This window comes from Hibiscus syriacus, unplaced genomic scaffold (assembly GCF_006381635.1).
Source record: "Hibiscus syriacus cultivar Baekdansim isolate YM2019G1 unplaced genomic scaffold, ASM638163v2 tig00111088_pilon, whole genome shotgun sequence".
Classification (NCBI taxonomy): Eukaryota; Viridiplantae; Streptophyta; class Magnoliopsida; order Malvales; family Malvaceae; genus Hibiscus; species Hibiscus syriacus.
The window spans coordinates 918,409-941,604 of NW_024062978.1; the positions used below are offsets into that span (position 1 = coordinate 918,409).

The 23,196-nt window shown below is 36.6% G+C and overlaps 1 protein-coding gene and 1 pseudogene across 2 annotated transcripts; both read right to left on the bottom strand.

Moving 5' to 3' along the window:
• Nucleotides 1-5: 5 nt before the first annotated feature.
• On the bottom strand, nucleotides 6-2,171 carry LOC120152300 (eukaryotic peptide chain release factor subunit 1-3-like). 2 transcript variants are annotated; one of them, XM_039164555.1, is made up of 2 exons: nucleotides 2,053-2,171; nucleotides 6-1,575 (listed from the first exon to the last, which is right to left on the bottom strand). In XM_039164555.1, exon 2 carries the CDS (start codon nucleotides 1,545-1,547, stop codon nucleotides 237-239), a length of 1,311 nt encoding a protein of 436 aa, XP_039020486.1. In that variant the 5' UTR covers nucleotides 1,548-1,575; nucleotides 2,053-2,171; the 3' UTR covers nucleotides 6-236. The 2 variants fall into 2 exon arrangements, with proteins under 2 accessions (XP_039020486.1, XP_039020485.1); XM_039164554.1 differs by having other exon boundaries at nucleotides 6-1,553; nucleotides 2,053-2,170.
• Nucleotides 2,172-2,810: 639 nt separating this feature from the next.
• LOC120152301 lies at nucleotides 2,811-6,412 on the bottom strand (annotated as a pseudogene).
• Nucleotides 6,413-23,196: the final 16,784 nt, after the last annotated feature.

The following is a 23,196-nucleotide window of genomic DNA, read 5'->3' on the forward strand; positions in this document are numbered from 1 at the left end:
GCCAATTCGCTTCAAGAAGAGAGGGTTCAGATGAAACAGTTGCGTGGAACAAGATCTGATTACAAACAATCACAATCCAATTGACAAAAAAACAACACCACAAATTGGCAAAACTCAAACTAACATTGTCTATATTTTGTTCTTGGGATCAAAAAGTGAAAAATAGTAACGAAACACATCTGGGCTTGTATAGGCCTCTCAAACCATCATGCCAGCTTTGAGCAGTGCGTTATCAATCAGTCAGAATCCTCGTAAACATCTCCGTCGGATAGCTCATCAAACGATCTTATGTCGAGCTGATAGCGTAGGATACCTCCAATGCCACCGAATCCTCTGCAAAACTGTGATCCTTCCTGGGATTTGTTCGTGACGAATTCAAGAGAGCAACCGAAGCGCTTGTACTCGTTGGCAAACCACTCGAGCAAGGGCATTTTTTCCTGAACTTCCAGCTCTGCAGAGGTTTCAGGATCACGGAAGTTGCTCAGACCACCTTCCTGCTCCTTGTTCAGGTGTTTGATGATAATTTCTCCAGTTGTACTGTGTTTTAGCATGTACCTATTGATCTCTAGATTTTCCCACACAATAAGGATTTCTACAGCACCCATTTCCAGAGCCTTCAATGTATCATCTACGCCAAACACATACTTTCCGGTATCCTGGCTTATCTCTTCAAAGTATTTTCCAATTAATCGCTTTTCTTGTATGAACTTCACATTCGACAGTATTTCAGCAGAGAGCTCAATAGCCTGATTAAAACCGTTTTCACCACCATATGAGACATCAACGACATTCAAAATCTTGGCTTGTAAACGAGGATCAAACATGTCAGACTGGCTCAATTCGGTCTTGAAGTCAGCCGAACCCGCCAGTATCAGCCCAGAAACATTGGGCTGACTGGTTGCAGGATTAATAAAGAACTGGGTGGCCAGTTCTGCGGTTTTCCTCACATAGTTGTGCCGCTTCTCCATTCTCAGACGAGCAAAACGCAGAGCTGACTGTCCTCCTCTTCCATGCTTCTTTGGTAGATCAACAGTGAATTTATGAAGTACCTCTCTCGTGTTCCCACTTAGCGTACCAAATAACGTGCCATTACCATCCATGACTATAAATCCAAACTTGTCATCAGACTCTAAAAGCTCATTCAGAGCTTCAGTATGAAACTTGTTATCGCAAAGATATAAGGAAGCATTTATCGGTTTGAAAGGTTCAAAATCAATGGTCACCTTCTTTTCCTTGCCATCTTCAGTAACAATCGTCCCAGTATAGAGAACCAGCCCATTAGGGGGCACCTTGTTATAGAGCTTCAGCCTCTGTTGAGCAGAAGTAATGGCAGCCAACACAGACTGACGGTTGACCCTACTTTTGATGTTCGATGCAGTTCCAAATTCATCACCTAACATCTTCGTGACACGGGATATCTGATCACGAGGAGGCATTATAAGGGATATCATGCTGGTCCCGTTTCCCCTTGCAGATTCCAGTGCCTTGATTAGCTTCTTTATTTTCCAGATCTCGATGTTCTTGTCAGTTCCATGACTTTCGGCCATTTCGTGTTGCAAAGAGCGAGACAATAAACTGTAAAGAAAACATACAGCAAAGACATAGATTGAACCACAAGGTAGAAAAATGACAATGAATAATTTTTAACTTAAGAGGTTTACGCTGTTAGAACACAAACCTAAAAGGTAAAATAGGAAATGGAAAAAGACAAGTGGATAGGCAAAGAAACAAGATGAAGCAGTGGCAGCTTTAGGAAATTAAGCGATCATTTAGTCAATAATCCAAGGTCCACGTTAAGTTTATTATATCCAATCTAACAACACTCCCTTCAACTATATTATACAAATCTCAATCCGCATAAGAGCGCAAAGAACGAAAGATCAGCTAGATTCTTCAAATTTTTTTAATTACAAACTATCTAAATATTATCGTAATTTCTTCTGAATTCTGAGATCCGTAGGTGCAGTCGACATACTATCTTCCAAATCATCGAAAACAGATGGAAAGGCAGAGGTGAAAATAAAACGAAGATTAAGAAGCTGAAGAGCATACCTGAGCTCTTATCGGCGGCTGAAGAAGAAAGAGTTAAGAGACGGCGAGAGACGGCGGTTTGGTAGGTAGGGTTTCCCAGTAAGCTTGTTAACGCTACCGCTTCAGCAGTAGCTGTTTTTCCTTTTTACTAATGGAGTTCGACACCCGAAGCTCCACCCTTTTCCTTGTATATTTGTTTAATCTTTTGGGTGAACTTCCGAAATGATAAATTTTGTTTCGTTAAATGTTTATTCTTTTATCACTAAATTTAAAAATAACATTTTAATTACTTATATTATTGATGAATTATGTTAACGATATATAATTTTTTAACTAGTAAGACATTAAATATTATTAATTTGGTGGTCAAATATCGTTTTTTATTTTTTTATTTTACTTCATAAACATAAATCAATTAAAAATATCATAAAATCCATAATTCTAATTCATAATCCTTTACTTCCTTAAAAATTAAATAATAATGATAAATTTACCGTTACTATTCTCTCACAAAGGTAGAAAAAAAAAGTTCATATGAAATATAAGCAGGTTTTGGATCAGATTATAACTAGAAGAAATTAAATAAAAATATTATTATTATATTAAAATTTTAATTTAAACTGAACCAGATCGATCCAAATCGAATTAAATATACTAAACTAAACAAATAATCCAACCTTTGAGCAAATCAATGAATCTACACGGAGAAGTTGATGAGTATGCTTTAATCATTTACCAAAGCCACAACAAGGAGCAATTAAAAAACACTTGCAAGCTAAATGGTTCAACAAATACACCGTCACCTGTTCACAATCTTACAACTACACATCCAGGGAAAATATTCGTTTCAGTCCCTCCAAAGGACCGAATTCCGTGACCCATTGTTGCTTTATTCCCCAAGGTTCCTTCAAAATTGTGACATAAATACAACAGAGTAGTCCACCATTCTATGGAATTGGCTTCGGATGGTCCCACTATTTCTTGGAAGGCATCCATATCAATGGTCATCTCTTCGATACCGGCATCCGCTTCTGTCATTATCTCATCCCTCTCTCCTGCTGCCAGGGGTTGAACCCCATTGGATCAAATTAGACTATGGTTTAGCTTCTTTGCTTGCCTTTTCTGGTTCTGGAGGCATCGTTTCCGGGTAGGGTTTGGTGCAGGCCGTCAATGTAGAGGTTACCAGCAAATTCTAAAAAGTATCAAAAGTTAAACACTTCACACTGAGTAGAAAAACATAACATATACTAACGGAATAAGAGAACACAAAAATCATTGACTAGCACATTTGCACTTCGTTGAATCGTTTGATAAAAAAGCCCATATCAGATTTCTGATATCCTTTTGATTTCTTGTGTTAAACTCATATCAATTATCTGGAAAGAATCCATCGTGCATGCAACATCGACATATTATCAAAGGAAATAGTAGCACAAATTGAATTGGACTTGGAAAAGAGTAGAATTTTAGAGGGGAAAAACAGAGATAGATTTATTGTTTAGTCCCATTAGAAATTGTAAAAATTTAAATTAATACAGTGGTAAAATTGCATTCACCAAATTTTTAATTCAATTTCACCCCCAAAATTCTGGCCTCATCCCTGACCATAAAGACTACATTGGACAGTTTTAAAGAATTACAAGTATGACCAAACAAATTTAAAATGCATACTCAATCATCACTTATAGAAGCTCCATGATTTGCAGAATCAACAAAATTCAAAAGGTCTCAAAAGCTTTCAATCAACGTGTAACTAAATAGCAACAAGTTTTTATTACCATACCTTTCCTAGTGCTAGGGCAAGCTTTGAGAGTTTTGGATAGATGCTTCTTACAGCAAGTAAGATCTGTTGAGCAAAAAATCTGTGCTAAAATAAATTAAATTTTGATATAAGTAAATAGAAAAGATATCATTGCATTTATCGCTTCAAGAATTTTGTTAGATCCCATACTTCAAGAGTCTTAAGTTTGAAGATAGTCACTGAAATATCACAAAATGTTAAAATTGTACATAAAATTTCAGTACTGGCTGCATTTGCGTAGAGTGCCATAAAGTCATAAATGCAAATAAACAAAACCAATTTAGGAATAATTAAAATTATAGTAAAAAGATGATTATCGTGGTAAATGAAGAAGAACGAGAAAGTAACAATATCAACATATGGAATATACTACAAAGTAATCACCTCACAGATTATTTGAAGGGTAAACGGTGGGCCCTCAATGAAACAATGAAGCTCTGCAAAAGGGGAAAATGAATACCAGAACAAGAAACTACAAAAATTTGAAACAATTGCTTCACAAAGAGAGGGAGGTAGGGAGCATGAATTATTCTTTATTTAATCACCTATAATCCAGAATTTGACTCCACGGATACCATCACTTAGTGCACCAGTAATATCTTCTAGGGGAATCACTAAGCAAAGAGGAAATGCAATATGCATCTACAAGAATGCTTTTGTTATTTTCCCGCTCAAGAATGAGAGAAAGATTAAGGGTGTCCCTATGAATATCATCTGATGCATAGCAGCAAAAAAATGCAACTTCAACCTTGTCAACTAATTCACACCTAGAAACAAGAAAAATGAGCCCACCCATTGCTAAGGTTATTTTTCCTTCTAAAATCACATGGATGCTTTAATACCAACTTTTTTGCTTACATTTGGGATACATTAGTAAACTTGGTTGGGGAAGTACCTTCATCTAGGCGTGTAACCAACCCTAGGTAAGTTTCACCCAGTGAAGCATTTTGTTCATCAATTGTCATTTTTGCCTCGGGATACTCCGATAGAACCTTTATGATAAATTAGTGAAAGAACTAAGAATAAAATCTAAATGAAGAAATACTGCTGAAAGAGAATCTATCATATTTCACTATCCACAAAGGGCAGTAAATCCATAACAATCCCGAGTTAAGATATATAAATCAAAAGAATTATATATCATTGTCAAAGAGATTAGAGAACACGAAAATAACCAGTTTCAATTGAAAGGATAGCATGCTTTCAGTTTATCCCAACTATGCCTTCAATAAATACAGAAAACAAGAATTACAGTAAAATCTGTATTTATTCTCTTTCATATTCCCTTAACATCATAAAAAACAAATGTTTGACAAAATAAAGGATGTATAAAACTATATGTGGAAGTATCAAATTTTACGTGTCAGACAACTTTTGGGATTTAGGAAAACTAATTGACACACAATCCTGTTCTTATAAACTATCAAATTCCCTCTGCAAAATCCACCTCAAACCTTCTAAGGATGAGTCCATGATGGAAGACCCAATAAGCCTTTAAAGCAAACTTTGATAGTCTGGCAAACACCTACTCAGCTGATAATTATTTCTTACTACAATAATTTTGTATATTAAGTAAATATTTTCTAAATGCAATTCTGACAAGTGGCTATGTTGGATTACCTCGCACTTAATAAGATGCAAAGATGAAGAACTCTCTTGTTCAGCATTAAAAAAAAGTTAACGATGAAGTCTGGCAAACACCTCTTCAGTTGTAAGTTTTAACCTACTAAGAGCTAGTCTCTCAAAGAGATTCCTCTAAAAAGGCGTGTAATTATATTTTTGGAAAAGTTTTTGCATATATATTCAACTATATTATTCTGTACTGTTGGGAGATGTACAGATGTCCTCTGATTCCATACAACCCTAGTTGTTCCCCAAATTGTTTCTATTATTGATCTCTTGATTTAACTGGGAAGTCCAACTGAGAGATACAATTTATATCACTAAATCTTCTGCAGTAGTGTTCTTGTGACTGCATAATGCAATCAACTTAGGTACAGAAAAACAATTACCAAGACCAAGAATACTTAACCTTCCTTTGTATCTCATGATTCTAGAAAACAACATTTCCTATATACAAAATTTTGAAGTTGTTGGCCAAGAGAATCTACATATCAAGATGAAGAAGCGTTCTTTCATGAACTCAAGGGTGTATGTTGGCCAACCCCAACCAAAGTTGTATGAATCACCAATATGTTGGTTCACAACATTGTATAATATGAAGACACCAAATCCATATGCAAATACAACTGAAGGGGAAAAGAAATTTTCTATACCAAAAATTCCCAGCAGTAGAAATAACTTGCAATGTGCGCCTAACTTGCTCTTCGTCTGGTTCTTGCTCTTCTTCTCCATTAATCTCAGGGTTCGAATCCGTGCCTCTAAAATTAAAAAAAAAATGGCCTCTCATCCAGTCAGTAGAAAAATTCAGCAAATCAATACAATTAAAAAAAAGAACATTTTTTTTTAAATGAACCCTAAAACCCACCCATGATTCAGAACATGCTCCTGGTCGAGGCCATTGCCAGAGGAAGAATTTCCAGTGACAGAAGAAGGCTCCATTCCTACTTTGGATTGAGATTCAAAATTTCAGATTAGCGAAATTCTCCGGTCATTATCTTTATTTCCTTAGGTATTGTAACATTATCAGTGTTTTGAACTAAAATGCCTTTAATTTTTTATTTTTTTTTCAAAAATATTCGTCTTCTGTCATTAAATAATAAAAATTATACGAATGTTAAATTACAAATTTATCTTTAAATTATTTTAGATTTACAAAAAAAAAATCTATAATTAAAATTTTATATGAAGTTAAAAAGGTTAAAAAAAATTTACCCTTTCATTAAACTTTTTTTATATTTTTAATTTTGTAAAAAAATTATATAAATATTATGAATTTAATTTTTTTTAAAAAATATATAAATATTTTATAATTTGTAATATTATACAAATATATAATAAGGACAATTTGGTTAAATATATATTCCAATAATCTTTTATTCCTTTAACCTATTACGGTAATCTTACATTCCTGCTAAACCAACCAAACACAAAATACAACATTCCAAGTAATCGTATTCCCTGATAATCTTTTATTCCCACTGATAATCTTACATTCCGTGAACCAAACGCACCTATAATATTAAGCAAAAGGAAAGGAGAAGAGCAAGCGGTACCCTTTTTTGAAAAAAATGTTTCCTAAAAAAAGAATCTTATTATTGAAAAAAATGTTTAGCCTTTTTTTTTTGTTATATAAAGTTTAAGTTAGGGTGTCTTCTAGACTTAATTGAAAATTACGTAGAAATTTATAGATTATTCATAAAGAGTGACGGTAATAGGATTCAAAGTTAATCTTATAAATTTTATTTCCTTAATCTCAACCACTTGTATCAACACTATTGTCCTCTATTTTATTTTATTTGTAGGCCTCGGTGTTATTGTAAGTTTATTTTTCTAAAGTAAAACTCTAATATATTCATTAGTATAATAAAATAGCATCAAGAAAGTCTTGTCACATGCATACAAAATACATACATTTAAGTCTATTATAAGCAAAATATATCAGTGATCGACTATTGATATCTTTATAAGTAAGAGTTTGAATAATTGAGTTAATGACATATAGAGATGGACCACTCTGACTCCCCAAAGCATCAAACATGTAGGAAGAAAACTTGAACATCCAAAGTGAATGAATAAAAAACGAATCATCCTTTAACCGTAGTCTCATCTGACACAAACGTCCGAGAACCAACAAGATACTATATACAAATAAACATAGGAACCAGATATCAAAAGAATAAGCAACCATGAAATCCTAAATAAACATAGACCAATAAGAAAACCAAAAAGAAGAAACTTACACCGAGAATTCAAAATTATCACTAACTATAATATCATTTATTAAAAAAATGACCAAGAGAAAATATTACTTTAAATACGTTAAAATATACATAAAAAATTAAGAAAATCTAACAACAATAAAGTAAAGAGAAAATAACCTCAGTGACCAAAAATCCCATATAATATACGATTTTAATCAACTTTTTCCGGATTTGCCAAAATGACCAACAAAATCGCAATGCGATCGCTAATTCGCAACGCGATCTCCATTATCTCAAATTTGTGTTGCATTTCGCGTTGTGATAGTTGGAAATCGCGTTGCGATGGTATACAGTGTCGTTGCGATTTTCCCAATTCGCAATGCGAATAAGTAAATCGCAACGCGAATTGGGAAAATCGCAATGCGATACTGACTATCGCAATGCGATAATACAAAATCGCAACGAGATACTGACTTTCGCAACGCGATTCTGACTTTCGCAACGCGATTTACATAGCGACATTCGTATTAACGCGTATTTTTTTTTCAAATTCCAAACACGAATTTTTTCTTAATAAATCGGAAACTGAACCGTCCACAGTAATCGCAACTCATAACCTCAAACCCAAAATCACAACACTCAGTCCCATCTCCATCTCTCACTCTCTACGGCGAAATCCGTCCCCATCTCCGAAGATTTCCGTCCCCATCGCCGGCGAAATCCCTCACAACCATTCACAGTCAAAAATCCCTCACAATCATTCAGAAATGGAAAATCAACCTCCGAGGGTTAGTTTTTTTTATTTTTATTTTGAAATTTTTGCATTATTTTAGGTTTTTCATATTGAGATTGATGATAAGTTTACTGGTAATTTCAATAATAGATTAACCATTTCACTTAGATTTCTTATTAAATTCATTTGATTGCTGCCAATACTGCTAAACTGTTTAGCCTGTGAAGTTAGTATTTGTCTTTGTTTTGTCTTTTGGTTGAAGTAATGCAGAAGAAGAATAGTTTCGAGAATGAAAATCGCAACGCGGAAATAACTATCGCAACGCGAAATAAAAAACGCAACGCGAAACAAAAATCGCATTACGATTTTCATTTCGCGTTGCGATTTTCATTTCGCGTTGCGATTTTTATTTCGCGGTTGCGATTTTCATTTCACGTTGCGATTGTCTGGTCGCGATAGTCATTTCGCGTTGCGATTCTCTCGTTGCGATAGTCATTTCCGCGTTGCGATTCTAATTATCTCGTTGCGATTTTCATTTCAACCAAAAGATAAAAACAGTGTTGCAAATTTTAGTTTCAAGAATAAACTACTATTTATGTTTATTGTTTTGTTTTTGGTATATCTTGACAGTGTAGTTTTTGGTATATCTAACTTGGTATGTTTATTGTTTTTTTGTAGAAATTTTTTTCTGCTTCATTGACATTAAGGAATAAAGTTAGCCTAGCCACTACAATTGCTTCGAAGCTTTCACCTGCACAAAGAAAATTGTTTGAAGAAACCTGCTTCGGGCCATGGCTGAGAGTACAGCATCCGGGTGGAGATGCTAGTTTGACCCATTTGTGGCTTCAGACCATGACTAGCGATCTACCCGACAGTATACAACGTGGTGAGGAAGAGATATGGTTTCATTTTCCACCGGCGTATACTTGTTTTGGGCGGAAGGAGTTCTGCTTAATCACTGGTCTACGATTCGGACACGATGATGTAGGCCGGTACACTCGTCATATCACCCGCCCATCATGGTTATCCAGGGTTTTTCCTGATGAGTCAATAGAGAAGCCGAACTTACACGTCGACGACATGAAGAAATTGTTTAATAAGAAAGATGGTTTTACTCGGATGAATGACGTCGATGTTGTCCGAGTATGCCTTCTACTACTTTTGTATACCGGCTTTTTAGGCAGAGAGGCCAGACAACCTATTCCTCAGGAGCTAATATTATTGGTAGAGGACCTAAATGCATGGAATCTGTTTTCGTGGGGTTCGTATATATGGAAAGCTACCTGGACTAAGTTGTCGTCTCCCTTTGATGACCGCAAAAGTTTGCGGGGCGATGGGTCGAAATACACTTTGTCAGGCTTTGTTTGGGCCTTTAAGGTAAGAATTTCTATATAATGTTTTCAAAATTATAATTAATTATTTAACAATTACTAATGTTTGTTATTATATTGTTTGTAGATTTGGATATTCGAGGCCTTTCCCGCCATGAAGACATATGCAATAAAAACTTCAAATGATATTCCCAGGGCTATTTCCTGGAAGAGGAAACGTCTGTTGGATTGGGAAGACTTAATACCATATGCGACAATAAATAATGTAAGTTAACACAAATACTATCATATATAAACAAGTTATTAATAGTAGACGTTTAACTTTGTTTGAGTTTTTATATTTTTAGGAGGCCAACATTCCATTAATGAGACTGACACCCACGGAGGCTGAGCTTGCCACTGATTGGTGGCAAGCTAGTCAGCGTTTTCTTGATGGCACGAATGATGAGCAGCCTCCACTTCCTCCACTTCGAGAGCCATCACCTCACCCAGAGCTATCACCTGATCGACCCGACTATACACCTCTACAACGAGAGCCATCACCTATCCCGTCACATCATCGAGCCTCTTCTCCACCATTACCTCATGATAGGCGACCGGCAAATATGCCACGACTTCTATCTCCCTATTCTCCACCTCCACAGGATGAGTCAAGGGAGTTACGTGATGAGGTCAATGCCTTGCGTGAGGAGATCGGTACTCTACTTGATAACGATGGTGCATGGCGTGTGGAGGTGTCTACTTTACGTGGTGAGGTTGCCGCTCTACGTGAGATGGTAGTATCGTTGCAGAATGAGGTTCATACTCTACGCAACAAGGTAAGTTTAAGATTTTCCATATTTAACTTGATGATAAATTTACTCGTAATTTCACTTAAATTAACCATTTCACTTAGATTGCTTAGTAAATTTATTCGGTTACTGCCAAAATTGCTAAACTTTTTACTTTAACACTGTGAAGTTAGTATTTGTCTTTGTTTTGTCTTTTGGTTGAAAGTTTGAAATATATTTATCTTTGTTTTCACTGTTTAAATATCATGTCTGTTTATTTACTGATATTTGTATTTAATTATTTAGCGGACCGATAAGGTGGATGCTTTACGTCGGGTTTTTCTTGCACGACAGAGTTCACGCATCAGACGGCGTGCACGTGCTATTAAGTCTCCGTATACCCCAATAGTGCGAAGACACCGCAAGAAGAAGCCCGACTCGCCTGTCATCCCTCAAGAGTCCACTCCTATCGTTGAAGAGGCCCCTATCATTCCTCGAGAGTCCCCTCCCACCGTTCAAGAGGCCACTGTCATCGTTGAAGAGGTCCCTCCCACCATTCAAGAGCCCGATTCACATGGCGTTATATCGATGCGTGGGTGTCACATCTTCTAATAATTAGGAAACTTAAGGAAAATAAAAGAAATACACGATATACAATTATGCCGACGTCTTTTAACGCCGTTCACTTGAAGAATCAACGAGATGAATCATTTGCGTTGGGCAATGGACAAGCTAAACTTTATCCTGCATGGTGGGAGGTCGATAAGGTTAGTGTTTATTTTAGATTGAGTTTAAAGGTATTCATAAATAAGTGCGGAAATGAATGAATTATTACTTATGATTGCAAGTGTTTATCCCTGTTTTGGAACGTAACCATTGGCTTCTCGTCGAGCTTCAGATCCCATCCCTTAAGGCAATAGTATATGACAACATGATAAATTACATATCATTGGCTGATTTAAGAGATATTATTAAGGGATGGAGCTCTTATTTGGCTAAATTCTTGGATACGATAAATTATTGGACTCGTTCTGGAAACAAGAAGCCAAAGAAGCTCAATATTACAGTTAGCAGAGACGAGACCGCACCACAACAAACGAAAGGACCCAGAGGGGATTGTGGTCCTCTCGTATGCTTGGCGTTGGACCGTTTGATCACAGGAAGTATAAAGTATCTACCTCCCACCGATATAGATAGAGCTGCAGTAGGCTTGTGGTTTCGACATTATATGGCTAGATCGATATATACGAGACGCTGCCTACCTGCATCCGCGTTATAAAAATGTCCATAAACAATTGGTATGTTTATAGGCTTGTGGTTTGAAAATGTTTGGTTAAGTACCTAGAATTCAATAATTTGTTGTTTGTAGGTTTTAGATGTATAGAAAGTGTTGTTTGAGCAAATGTTTGGTTTATGCAGGTTAATCTCAGAAGTGAGCTGTGTGAAAATGATGTATGGCTGCAAAAGTTGATTCAATAGTAGAAGTGTTATTTTCTCTAATAATTATTGCTTATTTTTTTATTGTTTAATTAATTTGTAAAAGGTGATTTGTAAAAGTTGATTTGTTTAATTGATGTTAACATAATTCTTATTTGTGCTTGTTTAATTGATTGAAATGTAATGGTTGATTTTGTTGATTTCAATCTGCATTATGTTGAAGGCAAAAAGTACTATCGCAATGCGAAATGAAAATCGCAACGAGAGAATCGCAATGCGAAAATGAAAATCGCAACGCGAAATTAAATTCGCGTTGCGATTTTCATTTCGCATTGCGAAATTAGCGTTGCGATTTTCATTTCGCATTGCGATTCTCTCGTTGCGATTTTCATTTCGCATTGCGATAGTAATTTTCGCGTTGCGATAGACATTAAGATGATTGCCTATTAAGTGATAACAACTGAACAGATCATAGCAATTTTCAAACTCAAGTTACTAATACATGCCTAACTGAAAATGTTAAAAGTTCACACATAAAATCTACATAATACAACGTTTGCATTTAAAAATCACCTAAGTTAACAGTCCCAAAAGGTGAAGCCAGTTGTGATTGGGATTTTAAAGATGATTGCGATTTTGATTGCCTTTTTCTTGACACCATATGAGCTTTGGATTTTGATGATGATCCATATTTTGGTAGAGGAAAAGATGATTGTGATGGCACTGGTGATCCGCATGTCAACCTTGTATGACCACTTTCCTTGCACCGACTACATGTCAATCTCTTCTTCTCTTCACCCTTAGACGGTATACGATCGTGACTTTTTGGTCGGCCAGGTAGCCTTCTGTCCATAGCTGGTGGCAAAACTGTTTGTAAGTCATCTGGTATGTCCCACTCAGAAGGATGTGAAATAGGGTAGACAATCTCGGCATAAGTCTGTCGATATACTTCTGTAGTGTAGCAATCCATAGCGTATGTGCTTGAATCATCTTGGTTTAGATGAAGAGCAACTTTTATAACATGGCCACACGGATAACCAGATGTTTGCCATTTCATACAACTACACGTCCTTGTATTTAGATCGACAAGCCCATTTAAGTTATTATCCAGTACTTCAAACAAAGTGTTTAAACATGGTTCAACTCTCCATGACGTTGACTTCACAACACGTTTCGTTATCTTTTTTTCAGTCCATGGTGTAACATGATGTTCCAATGTTACTGTAAATTTAAATAAATAATACTTAGTAAAATATATGATAAGTTACGAATTCAAAGAAATAATACCTGCATGGTTTCTTTTCTTGTAGTACCACTGTTGAATACATGCTCGAAAAAACTCCATTAACATAGTAATGGGTAATTTCCGGGAATGACGACTTAGAGCGTTAATTGATTCTGCACTATTAGACGTCATGAAACCATATCTTGCTCCAAGTTGATGTACTCTTGACCATCTTTCAAACCTGACATCTTCTAGTGTTTGAGCACACTGAGGCAAAACACGTCTTAAACAGTTTATATGCTTATTGAAATCCACTTCCCGATAAGCCTTTACAGCCTTCCAGTATGTCCATTTGTGCTTTTTTATACCAGCAGACCTTGATTTTAGATTTCTATACAAATGAACACCACAAAGTCCATGAAAAGCATCTGGGAAACACCTTCTAACAGCGTTGTCAATTGAGTTTGCCCTATCGGATATGATTGTCAGATTGCTAATAGGACCTATGCAATCCCTAAGATGCCCCATAAACCATGTCCATGAATCAGAGGTTTCAGATTTGCCAACCCCGTAAGCTATTGGCAATATCCCATTGTTAGCATCCATGGTTACTGCTAATAAGTTTACTCCAAGGTATCGACCTTTCAAATGTGCTCCGTCAACTATAATAACTGGGCGCATGCAAGTAATAAACGAACGAATCTATAAAATAATATACACAAGAAATATAATCATCTAAATGTGAAATGCATGTAACTAACAGAAATGAGTCAACAAAATTATATTGATTTACTAACCGCAGCACCAATGGCGATAAACATCAACTCAAAGCGTCCATCTCTATCTGTTTTGATATGAGTTACCGACCCAGGATTTTTCAGCTTTAAATTGTGACAATAAGCCGGCAGTTGGGCAAACGATGCTTCTGGCGACCCCCTCAACAATTCCAAGGCATAACATTTAGCTCTCCAAGCTTGAGAATATGATATACTAATCTTGAACCGAGCATTCATGTCAGTCATAATTTCATATCCCCGATATACCATGCCATTCAAAAATATTAACTCAGCCAGAAAACCACCCAACACATTTTTGTTTGCCTGTCTATGGTGAGGAAAAACTTGGGTTCTTGAACATGTATGTTTATCAATAAAACTCCTAACTTGAAACATTGCGCAATCTTTTATCCTCTTTGCAATCATACGCCACGTACAGTTTTTGTCAATCGTACACCTTGTTTCGAAACGATCTTTGCTTGATTTGTTAACTTTTAGTTGATAGCCATCTTCCACATATTTCGTATACAAAGCTATCTTCAAGTCTTCCTTTGTATCAAAACAATCATCTTTCTTGATACGAATAACTTTTGTGTAACAATTAACTGCTTTCTTTGACAACTCTTCTTCCGGTAGCTGAAGTAATTCTAGCATATTCCAGTTATACTCCCGTGGCATTTTCTTTTCTTCGGGGACTTTTTCTTCTTCTTTTTCTTCTTCAGGATTATATGAATTACAGAATGGATGTTCAACATGTTCATTCACAGTCGTAACTTCCTCCTCATTATCATCAACAACATCTTCCTCGGCAACGGGTGTTTCATCATCAAAATTCGGGTATTGACCAATATCAAAATCATTACACGCAGGGTCTGTTTCTTCTTCTGAAACATCATCAAAATCCGTGTATTGACCAATATCAAAGTCCGGGTATTGACCAATATCAAATTTCGAATACTGACTAGTACTCACAATTTTTTCTCTTGGCTCATCATCGTCTAATTGGTCAATACGAAAACCGGAATTTGGTGCTGAAAGTTTATTTGGATTTGGATTAGAGAAAGGCTGTGGGTTTTGAGACCCACTTAGTTGATTACTACCCGCTACTGACCCAACAATACTACTTCTAGGTTCAACAACATACAATGTAACATCATCACTTGAAACATTAATGTAAGCAATGAATCGTTCAACATCTTCATTGTCGGTTAACAAATAAACTTTACCATTTCTCTGATAAGATAGCCTAAATCCACTTAGGGGCTCTAAATTCAATTTCTTTGAAACACGTAACATTAGGGTTTCATAAGTTAACTTCTTTAATGACAGTTTTAGTTGAAGATTCATGGGTAAAGGCATATATTGTAAAACACCATGAACATTCTCCCATGACCCTCCAAAACACAAATCTATCCAAACATGATCAACATTAGATGATTTCATGGTTGTAACTAAACAAACGAGATGCGAAACTAAGACCTGTTGTCGGATGGGGAAGGATGTCGTTGGATATAGGAACGGATGTCGCCGGAGAGAGTGATAGATGGAGATGGAATGAGTTGCGATTTAGGGATTTAGGTTATGAGTTGTTGCTGCTGCGTAGATATATACACAAAAAATTTGACTTGCGAAACTAAAACCTGTTGCGAACTTTGAAACTCGCATTGCGATTCTGTATTATCTCGTTGCGAAAGTCAGAATCGCGTTGCGAAAGGCAATCATTTGACCATCGCAATGCGAAATGCAAATCGCAACGATAGAATCGCAATGCGAAATGAAAAAGGCAACGAGGATTAACATGCATAAACTTTTAACAATTATTGAATTCTAGGTACTTAATCAAACATTTTCAAACCAAAAGGAGTATATATGTTAACAAAACTTGCATTATGTGTATTTTATGTGTGCACTTTTAACATTTTCAGTTAGGCATGTATTAGTAACTTGAGTTTGAACATTGCTATGATCTGTTCAGTTGTTATCACTTATTAGACATTCATTTGACTATCGCAACGCGAAAATGGCTATCGCAACGCGAAAATCGCAATGCGAAATGAAAAACGCATTGCGATTTTTTTCGTTGCGATTTTCATTTCGCATTGCGATTTTCATTTCGCATTGCGATTTTCATTTTGCATTGCAATTTTCTCGTTGCGATAGCCATTTCGCGTTGCGATAGTCTGTTTTGCCTTCAACATAAAGCAGATTGAAAATCAACAAATCAACTATTACATTTCAACACAAATTATGTACACATCAATTAAACAAATCAACATTTACAAATCATCTTTTACAAATCAATTAAACAATCAAAAAATAATAATAATTCTTATTTCTTCATCAATTATTGAATCAATGAAACCACAACTTTGTGACCCCGTACATCCATTTCACGCAGCTCACTTAAGGATTAACCTGCAGAAACCAACATTTGCTCAAACAAGACTTCCTACACATCTAAAACCTACAAACATCAAATTATTGAATTCTAGGTACTTAACCAAACATTTTCAAACCAAAAGAAGTATATATGTTAACAAAACTTGCATTTGACTTACCAATTAACAATGGACACTTTCATAACGCGGATGCAGGTAGGCAGCGTCTCGAATATATTGCTCTAACCATATAATGTCGAAACCACAAGCCTACTGCAGCTCTATCTCTATCGGTGGGAGGTAAAAACTCTGTGCTTCCCGTCGTCAAACGCGCCAAGCAAAGGTATACGAGAGGACCACAATCCCCTATGGCTCCCGGCGATTGCTGTGGCGCGGTCTCGTCTTTGACAACTGTGACATTGAACTTCTTTGGCTTCTTGTGTCCAGAATGACTCCAATACTTAATCCCATCCAAGAATTTAGCCAAATGAGAGCTCCATCCCTTGAAAATATCTCTCAAATCAGACAGTGATATGTAATTGATCATGATGTCATACACTATTATCTTCAGGGATGGGAGCTGAAGTTGGACGAGAAGCCAGTGACGACGTTCCAAAACAGGGATAAACACATGCGATCATAAGTAATAATTCATTTATTTGCGCACTTATTTATGAACACCTTTAAAAAATTTAAAAAATAAACACTAACCTTATCGACCTCCCACCATGCAGGATAAAGTTTAGCTTGTCCATTGCCCAACAAAAATGATTCATCTCGTTGATTCTTCAAGTGAACTGCGTGAAAAGCCGTCGGCATTATTGTATATAGCAAATTTTTTTTATTTTTCCTAAGCTTCCTTATTATTAGTAGACGTGACACCCACGCATCGATATGCTGTTTTACAAAAAATATACATATATTAGTGAATTACATTAATTTTTAAACAAATTAATCAAAATCATATATAAGACAAATATAAGACTTACCTCCCCATCCAAATAGCCACTGTCTTCAACCCCTAATAGCACACCTCACCAAGACCGATCAAGCAACAAAAACATTTCATCGTTGAGTTTGCTGATGTCAGTGTAACACCCTTGGCTCCGCTCATGTAGATAAAAATCAACTGCGGTCTTAGCCCAAAGGGTATTATCCACAATTGTTTCCGGTAGTTGTCTCCTCTCCACTTCAGATACCGGAAGGGTACTAGCCGATAACTCATACGAGAGCCAACTCTCATCCATCATGTCCGGAACCGGTGGGGGTTTCTCAATACTTCGATATATTACCCCATGTGAATCGGGCTCTGGAATGGTGGGAGGGACCTCTTCAACGATGACAGTGGCCTCTTGAACGGTGGGGGGGAATCTTGAGGGAGAATAGGGGCCTCTTGAACAATTGGAGGGGACTCTTGAGGGATGACCGGTGAGTCGGGCTTCTTCTTGCGGAGTCTTCGCACCATTGGGGTGAACGGAGACGTAATAGCACGTCCACGCCGTCTGATGCGTGAACTCCGTCGTGCAAGGAAAACCCGACGTAAAGCATCCACCTTATCGGGCCACTAAAAAAAATTAATACATAAATTAGTAAATAAACAGACATGATATTAAACAAAGACAAATATGTTTCAAACTAGCATTGTATTCACCCAAGTCATTATTCTATCATAGTTCACAAAATGCTCAGATAACATTCCAGAAGTAAGCACTTATATAAACATTTAAAAGGACAACATATATAAACATTTCAGAAGAAGAATAGTTTACTTTCGCAACACGAAACTTAAAATCGCAACGCGAAAATGACTATCGTAACGTGGAAATGGCTATCACAATGCGAAATGAAAATCGCAACGCGAAACACAAATCGCATTGCGATTTTCATTTCGTGTTGCGATTTTGTCGTTGCGATTTCATTTCGCATTGCGATTTTGTCGTTGCGATTTTCATTTCGCATTGCGATAGCCATTTCCGCGTTGCGATAGTCATTTTCGTGTTGCGAAAGTAAACTATTCTTCTTCTGCAAATTGAAACTTGAATGGATTGCATTACTTCAACCAAAAGACAAAAACAAAACCAAAAACAAATACTAAGAAAAACAGTTTAGCAGTATTGGCAGCAACCGAATGAATTACGAGTATGAAAAATCTTAAACTTACCTCGTTGCGTAGAGTATGAACCTCATTCTGCAATGATGCTACCATCTCACGTAGAGCGGCTACCTCACCGCGTAATGTAGACACCTCAACACGCCATGCACCATCGTCTTTGCGTAAAGTACCGACCTCCTCATGCAAGGCATTGACCTCATCACGTAACTCCCCTAACTCATCCCGTTGAGGTGGAGGTGGAGAACAGGGAGATAAACGTCGTGGCATCTTTGCCGGTCGCCTATCTTACGGTGATGGTGGAGAAGAGGCTCGATGATGTGACAGAATAGGTGATGGTTGTCGTTGTGGAGGTGTATAGCCGGGTCGATCAGATGATGGCTCTGGGTGAGGTGATAGCTCTGGGCGAGGTGATGGCTCCCGAAGTGGAGGCTGCTCATCAACCGTTCCATCAAAAAAACGCTTACTAGCTTGCCACCAATCAGTGGCAAGCTCAGCTTCCGTGGGTGTCAGCCTCTGTAGAGGAGTGTTGGCCTCCTAACAATATAAAAGCTCAAACAAAGTTAAACGTGTACTAGTAATAACTTGTTTATAAACATATGGTAGTATTTATGTTAACTTACATTATTTATTGTCGTATACCGTAGTAAATCTTCCCATTGCAAGGTTCGTTTCCTCTTCCAGGAAATAGCCCTGGGAATATTATTTGAAGTTTTTATTGCATATGTCTTCATGGCGGGAAAGGCCTCAAATATCCAAATCTACAAACAATATAATAACAAACATTAGTAATTGTTAAATAATTACTTATAATTTTGGAAACATTATATAAAAATTCTTACCTTAAAGGCCCAAATAAAGCCTGTCAAAGTGTATTTGGAACCATCGCCATGCAAACTTTTTTGATCATACAAGGCAGACGATAACTTATTCCATGTAGCTTTCCATAAATACGAGCCCCACGGAAACAGGTTCCACGCATTTAGGTCTTCTACCAATTTGATTAGATCATTTGGAATAGGTTGTCTGGCCTCTCTGCCTAAAAAGCCGGCATGCAAAAGAATTAGAAGGCATACTCGGACAACGTCGACGTCATCCATCCGAGTAAAACCATCTTTCTTATTCAATAATATCGTCAGGTCTTCCACGTGTAGATTCGGCCTCTCCAGCTCAGGAAAAACCCGGGATAACCATGATGGGCGGGTAATGTGTCTAGTGTACCGACCTACATTATCGTGTCCGAAGCGTAGACCGGTGATTAAGCAAAACTCCTCCCGCCCAAAACACGTATACGCCGGTGGAAAATCAAACCATATCTCTTCATCACGACGTTGTATAGTATCTGGTAGATCCCTAGTCATGGTTTGAAGAAATAGGTGTGTCAACATCGCATCTCCACCGGGATGTTGTACTTTCAGCCATGGCCCGAAGCAAGTATCCTCAAACATTTTTCTTTGTGCAGGTGAAAGCTTCGACGCAATTGTTTTGGCCAGGCTGACTTTATTTCTTAAGGTTAATTGAGCCGAATAAAAGTTCTACAAAAACAATAAACATACTAAGTCAGATATACCAAAAACTACACTGTGAAGATATACCAAAAACAATAATAAACATAAAGAGTAGTAGTTTATTCTTCAAACTTAAATTTGCAACACTGTGAATTTCTTATTTCTCTTTGTTTTTTGGTTGAAGTAATGCAATTCATTCAAGTTTCAATTTGTAGAAGAAGAATAGTTTCTGAAAATGAAAATCGCAACACGAAAATGACTATCGCAACGAGAGAATCGCAACGCGAAACTAAAATCGCGTTGCGATTTTCATTTCGCGTTGCGATTCTCGGTTGATTTAATAAGCAATCTAAGTGAAATGGTTAATTTATTATTGAAATTACCAGTAAACTTATCATCAATTTCAATATGAAAAACCTAATAATAATGCAAAAATTTCAAAAAGAAAATAATTAAAAATACTAACCCTCGTTGGTTGATTTGGTTGATTTTCCATTTCTGATTGTGAGGGTGGCTCTGAGAGATGGAGATAGACGGATTTCGCCGGAGATGAGGACGGATTTCGTCGGAGATGGGTGAGAGAGTGAGAGATGGAGATGGGACTGAGTTGTGATTTTAGGTTTTAGGTTATGAGTTGCGATTACGGGATATACTGTGGACGGTTCAGTGTTCCAATATATTAATATTCGTGTTTGGAATTTAAAAATAAAATACTTGGCCAGGATACTAATGGCGCTTTGAAAATCGCATTGCGATTATGTATTATCGCGTTGCGAAAGTCAGAATCGCGTTGCGAAAGTCAATATCGCGTTGCGAAAGTAAGTATCTCGTTGTGATTTTGTATTATCGCATTGCGATAGTCAGTATCGCATTGCGATTTTCCTAATTCGCGTTGCGATTTGCTTATTCGCATTGCGATTTTCCGAATTCGCGTTGCGATTTACTTATTCGTAATCGCAACGCGAATTGGGAAAATCGCAACGACACTGTAGACCATAGCAACGCGATTTTCAACTATCGCATTGCGAAAATGCAACGCGAATTTGCGATAATGGAGATCGCGTTGCGAATTAGCGATCGCATTGCGATTTTGTTGGTCATTTTGGCAAATCCGGAAAAAATTGGTTAAAATCGTATATTATATGGGATTTTTGACCACTGAGGTTATTTTCTCTAAAGTAAAAAAAACAGGGAAGTGGCTAGAGGAGAGACCACCACTGCTATTAATGAAAAACTTGAGGAAACCGCACAACAAATTTGTAACTGTAATAGAGAAAACTTAGGGAAAGACTAAATTTTTTTTAAATTTAATATAAAAATAAATGTTTAAATTATATTTTAAGTTAAATTTTGATATTTAATTTTTTTTGGTTAAATTAGATATTTAACGTTTTTTTTACACTTTTAGATAAATTAATATTTTTTATTACATTTTCAAGTATTTACATAATAACAATTGTTAAAAAAAATATTAAATGACACGTTTTATATTTATAATTTGACTTAATAAAAAATAAATATATAAACTATACTTAAGTTAACTTTAAGTGCCTATCATTTTTTCTCTTAAGAATTAGTTCATAATATTTTTAACTATATACTTTTAGGTGCTTAGACTGATTTTGTACCAGATAGCGTGGAATACCAAAGCTTTGTTCGTAGTCCTATTGTGGTCGAAATAGAATCTCTATCAAACAGGTATCAAGGAGTCATCTTCTTCGAAGCAAACTCCTCCGATGAGAAGAAGCTCTTCTTTGGTCAGAATCGACAAAGATTTTTTTGACAGTGTATAGGAGAACAAAAAGAAATTAGGTGAGGACTCTTCAGGATCAGGAGCGTAAGTCTTCGGCTTTTTCCCCAATGAATTCCAGATATCTTGATGAGACTTTAACTATATGGAAATTTAGTAAAATGCTGGTTATCTCTTTTCGTGGAGGGAAAAAGACTTTTGTGGATAAAGTGACCAACCTTGAGAATGATACTAACAAGGGGACTGAAGTTAGGGTATTTTCTCTGGACTCTTAATTTTTTACTAATGTCGAACTTATCAATCATATCTTGGAATGTCAAGGGTTGTGGAAAAGTGAAAAATCTAGAGCAGTGAGGAGGTTGATTTTAAACAAAAAAGTCAAAAGTTCTTTTCCTGCATGAGGCAGAGTTGGAAACAGTGAAGCCTGGTCTAATTAGGAAATTAGGAAGGAAGACCCTGGAAGGGAATTTATTTTCTTCATCTATTGGCTTTACGAGTGGGCTATTATACTTATGGGATAAGAATTTTTTCGAGCTGCAAGATAATTTCATATACAGAAGGTTTATTGTGATGCTAGGAAAGGTTAGTGGGTGCCAATTTCAATGCGGGTTCAGCAATGTTTATGGGACAGTAGTTGAAGCAAAAAATGAGGGTTTATTTGAAGAATTATTCACTTGTTTAGAAAATTTAGTTGCACATTTGTGCTTGGGAGGTGATTTCAATGTCTTCCTCTCGTCTGCAGAGAAAAAGGGTATGTCAGCGTGTTTGCATTCAGTTGAGGTGTTTAGAAGTTTTGTTCAGCAGACGAGTCTAATTGATCTACCTTTAAGTGGAGGATGCTTTACATGGAGTAATAATAGGGACACCCCAATGTTTGTACGACTAGATCGATTCCTTGTCGATGCCCGGTTTACGATAGCTTTTCCAAATCTTTTTCAGAGCCTACTACCAAAATCTATATTTGAACATAATGCGAGGACTTTGAGAAGATGATGACATTTACTTTTTAGGAGTTAAAGAGGGGTGAAACGTAAGGGAATCATGGGCATTTTGAAAGGCTCCAAAACAGCGATAAATAAAGGGTCCAGGAACCGTTGATCCACTTGATGGAAATCGCTTTACAACAGGGTTCTTCATCTTCTGTTTCAATGGCTTTCCTGATCAATTATAAGAAGAAGCTTTGGAATCTGCTAAGAATTGAAGAGCGTATGTGACTACAAAATTCTCGTGTTTAAGGATGGGGATCAAAACTCAAGATTTTTTCATCTATGTGCTTCGAATAGGAGGATAATTTATTCCTTAAAAATTCTTAAGGCCAATGGCAGGACTGTTTCGGAGCCGAGTGAAATTAAAACATGTGTCCGAGATTATTTTCAGAAAGCGTACAACACAAGGACAACTATTGACGTTGAGGTGATTAATTTTAAATTTTCAAAGGCACAAGTGCAAAAATCCTTCTTGGAAAGTTATTTCTCCAACTGACAGTAATAAAGCGCTTGAACCAGATGGCTTCAATATCGAT

Bases quoted from the DNA above. Each gene is read 5' to 3' on its own strand.
- LOC120152300 (XM_039164555.1), bottom strand. From the start codon at position 1,547: ATGGCCGAAAGTCATGGAACTGACAAGAACATCGAGATCTGGAAAATA.